Genomic DNA, 12423 nt, shown 5'->3' with positions numbered 1-12423 from the left:
CAATCTTCACTTTCTACGGAGCTCTGTAGGCTGTTAGTGTTGTACATTCTTTTCAACATAATATCAAATGAAAATGGTGCCTCTCACCTGTATCTGAACTGGTGCTGAATTTACTGTCGACATGTTCCATGAAGCTCACCTCTGGCTCAGTGTTGAAGGTAGAAAAAGCTGTAAGAAAATGAAAATGATCATACTTTAACTGTTAACTACAAATATCTGTTTCAGAAGATCAAGGTCACTCATCATAACGTGATTTCATCAAAAATATTTTAAGAAGTGTGAACCCTTTTTTTGCAAATATTTGGAAAAAACATCACTTCTACCTTGAAAGTATTGTTTCTGGATTACTTTGATGTATGTCAAACAACATACAGTATGTCTCAGGATGTAGCAGAGATAAATAATAATGTGCGAGTTGTCCTTGATATGGTAACACCATGGATGTTTCCTGATGTTCATTTCCATTCCAAGCACATAGCTTTCCAGATATCATTTTACCTATGGACTTTCCTTTACTCATTGCAACCCATAGGAGATCACAGTCACTTGTAAACTCGCACTTCATATTTAACTGAGGTATCTCAATGGAAGGTGCAAATCCAAATGGAAATAAATCCTCTGGATTTGGTTGTGGTCAGAAAATACAATTTTCTAACTGGTTCTGAAGTGACTGACTGCATGTAAAGTGCTGCTATTTGCCTGGTTGAGTGGGCGAGGAGTCAGGATGGGTAGAACAGCAAATACAAGCAAAGTACAGCTTTTGAAAAAGTAATGTATTCATTTATTTATGGGTAGTTTGTGTGTCTATAATTGTTTTTGTTGGTAGGTGGATAAATAAAAAGAAGGGTGTCAATTTAAGCATGTGGTGTTTGGTGTATCTTGTGTGGTATTGTGTGTGTGTGCATTTGGCTGTAATGGTATTGAGTGTGCGTGTACATTTGGTTGCAAGTGGGCACACATGAATACAAGTGGTTGTGTGTGAATGCCAGTAGGTGCATGTGACTGTATCTGTATGTAAGCATTAGTGGATGTCTGTGTGTGTGGACGTGATTTGTATTGATAGAGATATTTTTTTTTGCTAGGGTGAAAAGTGATGGAACATAAAGCGCTACCATGAACAGAGGCAACTAATGAAATCTGAAAGTGGTGTGGCACAATTACTGCCACCCAAATTGTACTGAATGAATGAGTGAAGGAAAAAAGCTCGAGTTCCTTTTGGGATCAGTTCAGAGGGATCTCATGCAGAGAAATGTTGTAGTAATCATCTATATTTAGAGAATAAGTTTTACTTAGATTGGCTTAAATGCTTGGCAAAAATTGACATTCCCAGTGATGTTAGAGGTTCACCCTCCCAGAAAAAACATTGAAAACAAGCATTGGCAAAGACAGTAGGTCTCAACTATGAGAGCTATTGGCTTTGGCAATGTGTGTAGCCATGCTGCACAGCAGTATGGATGAGTTGTAGTGTGGCTAACACTAATTTAAAAAAGCCACAAATGCGAGGTTCAGGCAACTCCTAAAAACATGGCTCTTCAAACAAGCATAATATGGTTAAATCGCTGGACAGCGCTGGACAGCATCCGGCACTCTTGTATCTTAGCGCCAAGAAACCTACCTGGTGTACACATCTCTAGTGACATAAGATAACATGTGCCAAAGCAGCCACGCTATTATACAGCAAAGGCTACAAATTAGCTTCAAAGTTGGCAATGCCCATGCTGTGGAGCATGAACAAAAGGCAGTGGCAGAGTCAATAGTCTCAAACGGGATACCTATTTACTTTCCCAATGCTTATTATGTCTCGTCACACCAGCCCTGTGATTCTGAGCTAATCAGTCAATCTTCCCAGACGTGAAAAAATAAAACTGACAAACAATCCTACCACATAAATAAAGCAATTGCGCTCATGTCACAATAAACGTTCATTTCCAAGGAGAAAAGGGCTTCATTGAAGTGTGTGTGGCATAGTAAAACATTAACTACAAATGTATCAACAAGCCCAACAGGGAAGAAGAAAAATAAAAGTAGTGCCTCAATCACATTGTGATCAGTGAAAGGACAGCAATGATGCTGAAGCTATCAATATTTGGTCCATGCACCAGCTGAAAGAAGAGGAAGTGAAGCCAGTAAAAAGGCAGCAAATAAGAGTGACAATGAGGCCAATGAATGTTAAGCAATGAGCTGCCTGCAAGCCCCTTGTTTTATGCAATATCTCTGACAAGCGAGAGCACATGCAGTGCATGCCCTGTCACAGGCGAAACCTAAAAATGGTGGACAAGCAATGCTTTTTTAACATAATTTTACTTAAAAGAGTGTAAAAAGCTCTTAGTGTTATAGGTAGTGAAAACATCTTGGTATGCAATTTCACTCGGTCTATATTTAAAAAAGAAATGCATATAACATTTTCTTCACTTCTACATTCCAATTCCTCTCATTTCTTCACCCTGACTCTTCCTATTAGATTTTAAATCATATTTTATGACTTAAAATACAACTGGTCGGGCAGGGTTGGCAAAATAAAGGTTCCACAAAAGAAACGTACAATCTCAGGCCATAGACAACAGAGGTAGACAGGTTTTGCAGGTACAGCTGTGATGCTGCTCAGGTTACAGAGACCCCAAGGGATTGGATACCACCCATTACACCAATTTTACATACGCAGGGAACAGAGAGACAGATGTAATCACCATTTTGCAAACACCTCAGCAATATAGCCGAAGAAATGCCTTAATATGAGTCATGAAGTAATAGCCATCGGAAAGTTAGTAATAGTTTATTAGAGCATTGGAATGTTGGGAGCTCCATTGAAGACAATGCAGCTCCAGAGATCTGTATTCACTGGTAAAGGCCCTCTTAACAGAGTGTTCTAAACTCCACAAGCTGCCAAGAGCAATCAATTCTATTGTTTAAAATCACAGTTAGCTCAACAGTCATACCAAGGTGAAGAGCTGAGCAGTAGCAATGGCAAGTCCTCCAAGATATGTACAGTTTTGTGAAAAGCCTCAACAAATATCTTTCAATTTATTTGGACACCTTTCCATTGATGAATGGGTAAATAAATCTGCTGGAGTTCAAATGGAGAAGCCTGAAAAACGTCAACAAAACTTTGCTGCACATGAACTGGATATACTTGAAGAGCAAAGGGCTGAAACCAACACAAGAGCAGCAACAAAATGGGTGACTCAAATATTCAGAGACTGGTTGGTAGAAAATGGGTATGTGCCAGACTTTCAGATGAAATCACTGCCTGAACTCTGTAGCCTTCTCAGACATTTTTATGCAGAGGTAAGAAATGCTAAGGGGGAATGTTACAGTAATCAAAGCCTTATATCAGCAAGGGCTGATCTAAATAGACAAATTAATAATCCTCCTTTTAGCAGAGCTGTAAATATCATGCATGATGCTGTATTTGCACCCGCTAACAATGTGTTAGTAGTAATTTTAAAAAAACAACGTCGAGAAGGCAAAGATATCAGTATAAGAAAATAATTTTTATCAGCACAGGACTTGTCATTGATAAAACACTGTGGTATCTTGAACTGTGATGAACCTACTTCACTGCAGTACAAAGTTTTTTTTGATACCCAACTACACCTTGCAAGACGTGGCAGGGAAGGATTACGGGAGTTGCCTAAAAATGCTTTCACCTTCCAAGTAGATGAAAACAACCAAGAGTATGCAACCTTAACTTTTAACGAACAAACAAAAAAACACAAAGAAGTAGATGAGAAATTAAGATACCAAAACAGAGGTCGCATCTATGCCCAGCCAGGCAATGATATGTGTCCTGTGAAATCTTTGAAATTTTATATTTCCAAATTGCCCAGAGATTGCACAAGCTTCTATGTTCAACCAATGAAACTTACTGTGGAGGATGCTGCAAGTGCCTCGGTTTGGTATTTCTAAAAGCCTCTCGGGAAAAACACAATTGGAGGACTAATGAAAGAAATCAGCAGAAAAGCAGGATTAAGTCGTATTTACACAAACCATTGTCTGCACGCTACAGCTGTGCAATTGCTTGCAGATAATGGTCTTGAAGCTAGACAGATTATGGCAGTCACTGGCCACAAAATCGAAACTAGTGTACAGAGTTACTGGAAAGCTTCATCGGAAGATCGAAATATATGGTCCACTGTACTAGCAAATGCAGGTGACAATACCAAGAAAAAAATATCTAACAAATACATAAATGGGCCAGAAACTTGTGTAGAAATAGAAGATAATCCTTCTTTGAAGATACCAGGAAGCAGAGCAGAACACAATAAGAAAAAAATTATTACCGATCCTTTCTCTCACTGCAACATCACATTTAATGGCAATGTACAATTTTTAATGAAATGAAACCTTATAAATGAAACCTTACTGTAACAAATTATTTCTGATGGTTGTCATGCTTTGCAAAGATTCTTCTTTTCCAAAAGTATTAGTGTGCATTTTTAACTCCTAAATTTGTAACTTGTTATTCCATGATTTAGTACTGTAACTGTAGTACAAGGTGATGTTAATGCTGTAATAAATGATATTTTTTCACAAACTTAGTTGTCTGTTGTTTTTTATTCTCCCTATCTGTATACAGTTTCATACCACTGTACAAAGGCAAACCTCTTATGGTAACTGCTTAGAGTGTTACTGCTTCCACTAAATATTTTCCAGCAGATAAAGAGTTTAATTGTGCAAAAAATCTGAGAAGTATGAGTTTTCTTGTTTTGAAATAAATCGCCTTGTGTAGCCCCCTTGGATTTGCTCCATCTAGTCATATCCATCAATGCCATTGTTTCAATGAACCGACAATAGCAGGCCTGCACAAAGATATTTTTTTTCTAGAGTTTTATATAGCGCAAACTAGACCCGAAGATATCAGGTATCAGAGCGCTTTACTTGAGCACCAGTTTCTTTTACAGGTGGAAACGTTCATTTTTGTTAGGCACAGGGAGATTAAGTGATTTGACCAGAATCACAGGATGCTGAGCGTCATTGCAGAGATTCAAACCCGGTTCCCCAGCTTTGAGGTTGACAGCTCTAGCCATAAGGCTACATCCTCTCCCCATATTCAGTTAAATAAACTGTCTATAAAGAGATAACTTAACACCTCTGATAATGTGCGCTGTTATCACTGGCAAAAACAATATTCAAGTTTTATTATCAATCTGCACTTACATCGACTTCCCAATATTAACAATCTTCCCTGTGTATGCTTCTCTTGATAGTATATCAGTAGTCAATACTGTAAATTAATGCAGAATTTCCAGGAGAGTGAAATCATTAATATTAAAGAGCTTCTGTAATACCTTGGTCGCGATGGCGTGCATTGTAATTCCACAATTCCACATTAAATTGTCATTATTTTTGATAGAACAATCTGATCAGGGAAGACATTTAAAAGCCTGTTTAATTTTGCAAAACTTTTAACTTAATTCACTGTTCACAAACTTTACTCTCAGGCATTTAAGTTGAAATCAGATACGATGTCATAATACGTCTTTAGGTGTCTTTCCCAATGCTGTTTAAGATGATTAAATTGAAGTGTCTGATGATACCAAGCGTAAAAAAAAAAACCACCACCATTACTCCGAAGAGCTAATACCGCCTACTGCTTAAGCCTAAATCACATTGACAGGTATCAATTAGGCACTGATCTGCATTCAGGATGTGTGATTTTAAGATCGGGGATGTCATGCTGTGATTTCTGCCCACATGTGTTGATGCCACGGAAATTAAACTGTTGTGATACACACTTTACCTCCCCTACGTTTAAAATATGGGTTTTTTAAACATTTCTATTGAGTATTTTTATAGTAAGAGTGCATAACGTTATATTCATTCAGAACAAATTTACATCATACCATTCGTCAACTCGGCTACACAATAGTAGACATTATATTTGACTTGCCTTTAAGTATATTTGTTGTCTCTCTAGAATCATCAATAGAATATTTTCAGCCACACTGCAATGATTAAGACCCTCCTGTCAAAAAACGTGAGTAAAACCGGCGCGCTTTCTAGCTTCCGGAGTACAACAACATGGGGTGGGTTCTTCCTTGTTTACAAAATGTCCACTTCGTACCAGGCGCATGTGCAGTATAATTACCAATTCCCATAACCGAAAACGGAAAACATCTTTTCTTTCCCTGGCATTCTCGACTTCGATTTCATGAATCCCCTGTCATTGTCAATCCTAATTAAATGAGACCTTCAGGCAGTGGAGTCGGAGTTTCGTATTTTACACCGTCTGGCAGAAACAAAGGTATGTTCATTTATTTTCCTGCGCGCGCTCATGATGTGCAGACCTAGCTGCAACTGTAATGTTAAATTTATGTCACAGGTAATTTCTACCACGGGCCAATGCTCTAATAGCCTTATAGCCCGCCGTAGCAGCTTATCCCGGCTGTTAATGGCCCGCTGCTGTTGTTAAAGGCCCTCGCCTTCGGCTCGGGCCTTTAACGCTGCAGCGGGCCATTAAAAGCCGGTATAGCCCGATACGGCGGGCTATAAGGCTATATTATGTTTAATTAATTCAAATCTTACATACAATGCACATGGGATTGTTGCCATAATAACATTGGTTTCAGACCAACAAGCTTTAAATAAAGCAGTAATTCAATGCAAGATAGTAACTTAAGTGCATTACAAAGTAAAGTTAAAATTGTATGTCTGGAAAAATCCACAACTAAATACATAGGGGGCCCGATTCACAGAACTAACTTAAGACAAAATCCTAAACTTACTACCATTTTGGCATTCACAGAGGGCACTTACTCATTTTGGTATTCACAGAAGGGACTTACTCATTTCGGTATTCACAGAAATTAGGACTCCTAACTTTAGGACTCCTAAATGCCTTCTGTGAATACCGAAAGCCTTAAAATTAGGATTTTTCTCAATTTAGTAGTAGTAAAGATAGGACTCCTAACTTTAGGACTCCTAAATGCCTTCTGTGAATACCGAAAGCCTTAAAATTAGGATTTTTCTCACTTTAGTAGTAGTAAAGTTAGGAGTCCTAACTTTAGGACTCCTAAACTGAGAAAAATCCTAATTTTAACACTTTCGGTATTCACAGAAGGAATTTAGGAGTCCTAAAGTTAGGACTCCTACCTTCTGTGAATACCGAAGTGAGTAAGTGTCTTCTGTGAATACCAAAATGAGTAAGTGCCTTCTGTGAATACAAAAATGGTAGTAAGTTTAGGATTTTGTCTTAAGTTAGTTCTGTGAATCGGGCCCATTGACTCTGCAGTTACATAAAGCCACTCAAACAATTATTGCCATATAAAACCAATTTCAGACCAACCCGCTTGAGATAAAATAATCCTTCAGTATAAAATGGTGCCCTAAATGAATTGATGTCTAAAATTGAAATTGCATATAGACAATCGTCAGGGATAACACCGTCTCCAACTTCAAGTTAACTCCGCTAACGTAAGAATGTCAGGTGTGTTGAACTTAAATGCAGTTATACTCATAGAGAAATACGTTTCCTGGCACCTTCCTGAAGAATCTGGCAGTTCGACACAGGTTTGGAATACGCAATGCTTTAGGGCTTCCTTGCATTATCTAATATTGTTTGTAGTGAAAATCTGCTTAAGTGGGACTTGCCTATCGCAATTCATCCCAGGATAACAACAGATATTATAGCCTTATAGCCCGCCGTGGCGGGCTATACCGGCTATTAAAGGCCCGCTGCAGCGTTAAAGGCCCGAGCCGAAGGCAGCGGGACTTTAATAGCGGTATAGCCCTGCTACGAAGGGCTATAAGGCTATTAGAACATTCTGCCATTAGAGGGCAGAATGTTCTAACAAATTAAACAAAGGCTTCTCGAAGCTCGAGGGGATTTAAATCCCCTCGAGCTTCGAGAGGCTTTTGTAAAACATTGGAATGTTGCTCTGCGGGCCTTTACCAGCCCGTAGAAGCATGGAGCACTCCATTGTCTACAATGGAGTGCTCAACATTCCAATGTTCTAATATGCAATATAGATTCTTGCTCATGGTCACACAGCCTGCACCTGTAGATTGAAAATTGCTAATTATGCTAGGACAACTTTCTTTCTTTTAATCGAGACAACAAGAACTGCATGTAAATAATGGATAGTCTCCCTGATTTGTGCATTGGTTCTGTTAAATATCGCTGGGTAGTCGTGATGTTGTAAGAATCCAGAATATAATGCAAGTATTTTTGGCCAAATCTAAAATATATGCAGTCCGACTGAGCAGCATTACTTGTGTTTTTAGAGAAGATTTAAGCTAAGAGGTTACTTTCCCAAACTGAAAGTGGCCCCAGATCCTTGACAGAATGTGTTCAATACAACACCCATTGATTTGCATGGCCCTATCAGTGAGTTTTACTGTAGAGATGATACCCGAGGAGCTGTTTGTCTTGTGGATGTCTATGAGTTACAATTATTAGAGGTGTGATTGGTGGAAATAAGAGTTGATGCAGAGTCCACCTTATATTTCAGAATGCTAAGTTTATTATCCAAATTAGCAATGCAGATTTCAAGTGATTGTCATGCATCAAGTTGAAGTTCTAATTTATGCAATTGGCAATTTAACACCTGTATTGTTGCGGCAATTGTTGAATTGATTGAGCTTAAGGCACTGGACTTTCTACAAAATCACTGATTGAAGCATGATTATTTAAAGGGATATCATCCAATTGTTCAGAAGTGGAAACATAAGTGTTTAATGGAATATCTTCCAGCTGTTCAGCATCCGTTTTGTCCAACATGAAGCTGTCAGGGGAGTTTAGGTAATTAACTTTTGTTGATGCCAGGTCCCCAAAGTTCGGTTGGCGTGGAGATGTAGATAATAACTCAATAGCAGAGTGGTCTTCACCTTCCAGCCATCATGATTCCCTTGCACTCACACTTTAACAATTTTTGCATGGGCAGGATGAGTTTGACGGGAATGTTCTCTAACGGCACTGGTGGAGGGTTTGGATGAATTTGCTCTTGACCTATAATGTTTGGAAACAAAATCAGCTATCAGAGCTAAAGAGGGCTGAACCAGTTTTTTTTATCTGTGCTTTTCGGGGAGGAGGTTGCTAAAGTCTCAGAATATTTCTGAAGCAAGTTGTTCCTAGTGGTCTGTATGTTTTTGGAATCCTTGTTCTGTGAAGTTTAACTGATTCACGTTGTCTCTTCATTTTTACCTTTATTATTTTCTTTAATGTCAAGGTTATGGAGCAATTTCCAAGGTAAGTGCCAGTGAGATCTAAGCAATGATGTAACCATGAGCCTGTGCCTGAACCAACTAGGGGTCCTTTGTTTTTGAAGTGGGACAGAGGGACTGTAGCGATAACTCGCAGGGCTTGCAAGGCCCAGCTTGAATAAGTTCTAGAGGAAAACAGACATAGGCCGAAGAGAGGATCAAGTGAATTGCTGTTAGCAAATAAATTGCTTTTAGCTACAGCTGCAGAATAGATTAAAGGGAGGGAAGGGAAACAGAGAAGGAACAGCCATAGCAGAAAGTAGTCTCTGGCACAAAGAAGAAACCAGTAACGAGTCTCCCAAAATCAGAGTCAATTATCACTCAAGTATCCAACTTTTTCCAAACTTTCTTTCGAATAGAATCTTAATTCATGCATATATCAGTATACCCTCATCTATGGTACAATAGCATATTCTCTATTATATGCTGTATCTATTTCACAGCATTATGTTGGCATATATTGCATCATATATTTGTGTGTGTGTGTGTGCACGTGTGTGTGTGCACGCATGTGTGCGTGTGTGTGTGTGTGCGTGAGTATTTTCCACCATAACCATCTGGTGGCAAATTCTCAAATATCAGTTTTAAATATTGTTCTTCCATGTTAGGGAAATACCCTGTTACAATGTAAACCCCCAGTGACTGAAGACCCTTAAAAAGTCTACCTGTTTCACATTTCTGCAACCAGCTGCTACAATAGACCACAATTCTGAACTATATCCCTTAACCCTGTAAGTATCTGGCTACCAGCACCTCCTAATCTTCCATTATCACTATATTTAATTCCCTGTTTTTCTCACTTTCCATGGTAACCTACCACCTCCAATTATTTGTGTGTAGCCAAGCAATGTACATACACTGCCCTCCACTGCTTTAACTCACCCCTCCATCCCCCAGTGAAATGGCACCCCCGCTCTCTCTCTAACCATTATCCAAGGACTAGGCCCCATACCTGCTAGGGGGTCTGCTGCTGATTATCTTTTCCTTATGCTGTGTCATATCACTATTCATCATCATCATTATCAAAAATTAACTTTATTTTGCCGATATAATAACTGCATAAAAAGTATTCTACAAACATACATTCTGGAGTATTTTAAAAACATTAGAGAATAAAAAGAGACGTTTATTAAAGTACAAAAACTTATAAAATACAGTTAAAAGTTATAGAATATAAAGCAAAGTCAATATAAAAGATTTCATCAATATAAGAACAAGAATTAATCAGATTGGCCCATATCCTGCTTATAAGATTCGAACTAGGGAGTTAATCTTCTTATCTTTAGAGCAGCTTGGAAAAACAAGGCCAAAACGAAACATGCCAGAGGATCTGGTAATAGCTGAAAGTAATAAAGTACTGGGCGACATTGTCTAAAATTAAATTTATGCATAAGCGGAAGGATATAACTATTTCTTTAGTTCGTATACAGTTTGCAAGAAAACACAATGTGCAAATCGTTCTGAGGAGAATAATTATCACATGGACATAAAGGAAGGGCATCAATGGAATACATTTCGGAGGGATAGCCTAGCATGAGCAGGATATATTTTAATCAAAATCTCAATAATATATATCTGTGTTGAAGGTTCGAGACCAATGTCTGGTATGAAATTAAAATATTACTTATGGTAGGGTCTAAATGATATTGTCTCACTGTACTCAGATTACAGTTGAGGTCATATCTCTTTCTTTCAAAATAATATAATAAATGAACCTTCAATTCTTTTTTAGATATCGTCAAACATAACTTCGGATCGTCAAATAAATTACGTAAGCCAATTGCCTGTATGTTAATCTCAATGTATTTTTGCCATTTTATTTTAAGTACACCATCTAAGTTCAGACAGTCTACCAAGATATATCTGGTTAGACTTAGAGTTTCATTCCTCCAGACTGAGTGCCACAAAAGAATCGGTGCAATACGAATTGTATCTGTTACACTCACCTCAGGCTGGCAGTTATAAGAGGAACAGGATTGTGGGACACATATCAATCTTTTCAAAAAGCTGTCCTCTATGAGCTGCAATTTTAATATATCAGAGAATCCCCAGACAGCTTCCCCATAAGAGGCAGTAGATGTTGTTTGTGCCTCATAAATCTTTTTTATTACTTTTAGTGGGTTTGTACCGAGTTTCTTTACAAATCTAAAAAGCCCTTCACTATTCTTTTTTGCATTATAATTCCTCTATTACTATTTATCCATGTATTTTTCCTATTAAAGATAATCTATAGGTAATTAAATGAATCCACAATCGCAAAATTTCGCCCTTCAATAGATAGTCTGGGATGTTTTGTTGGGCTCGTACCTGCCACAAGTACAAAAGACTTGGTTTGGTTTATCTTCATGTCCAGATTATTCATAAATTTTACATACTCCTCTATGAGCCTCTGCAGTGTATTACCAGTTCGTGCCAGGAGCACTGCATCATCTGCATAGAGGAGTATCGGGACAGGATAAGAATTAATAAAGGGGACATCTGAGGTAGAGCCCACCAAAGCTGATTCCACCGCATTGGTATAGAAAGCAAATAAAGATGGGTACAGGACGCACCCCTGCCTCAAGCCGCGGGTAATTCTAAAATATCTTGTAGATTCTCCCTCTTTTCTGTAACGAACACATGCCGTGGCATCGGAGTACATCTCGTGAATAGAATTAATTATCTGGGTCTCTATTCCCATGACCTCCATTATTAGCCATAACTTAGAATGAGCCAAACAGTCAAAAGCGGCTGATAAGTCCATAAAGGCCATATATAAATGGCCGTTCTTAGCCGCCGTATAGTTCGCAATTATGAGGCTTAAGTTAAGGCACTGATCCACAGTCCCCTTTCCTTTTCTAAAACCGTTTTGGCTCGGAATTATTATGTTCCTTTCATGGGCCCACTGCTCCATTCTGTTCAAAAGTGCCCGCCCCATTAATTTGGCTGTGGTATCTAACAGAGATATAGGCCTTATCCCCTTTCTTGTAAATTGGAATTATGACTGTCTTTTTCCAGGATGCCAAAACACCTGTTCGTGCTATGGTGTTAAAAACATTTGTAAGTAATGAGGCCCACAGGTCATGGTTATCCAAGAAGAAGTCGATCGGGACCCTATCGGGTCCAGGGGCTTTAGATCTTTTGGAATGATTAAGAGCATGTTTTATTTCATCCAAACTAAAAGATAAAGTATCTCCGGGATTACAAGCTGTGAAATCTGCAAGAAGAGTGTTTGCCTCCCCT

The 12423-nt window shown here is 38.5% G+C and overlaps 1 protein-coding gene across 3 annotated transcripts in view; it reads right to left on the bottom strand.

Moving 5' to 3' along the window:
- The window catches only part of LOC146861856 (uncharacterized), a 158286-nt gene that overhangs the window by 45052 nt on the left and 100811 nt on the right, over nt 1–12423 (bottom strand). For all 3 annotated transcript variants that reach the window (XM_085641028.1, XM_085641026.1, XM_085641027.1), the window contains one exon: nt 88–168. In XM_085641028.1, the coding sequence (XP_085497154.1) occupies nt 88–168 (81 nt within the window). The remainder of the gene's footprint in view (nt 1–87; nt 169–12423) is intronic.

Source organism: Triturus cristatus, chromosome 2_2, assembly GCF_964204655.1.
Source record: "Triturus cristatus chromosome 2_2, aTriCri1.1, whole genome shotgun sequence".
NCBI lineage: Eukaryota > Metazoa > Chordata > Amphibia > Caudata > Salamandridae > Triturus > Triturus cristatus.
Note: the sequence above shows the minus strand (reverse complement) of the source record. Positions and strands in the feature narration are given on the sequence as shown.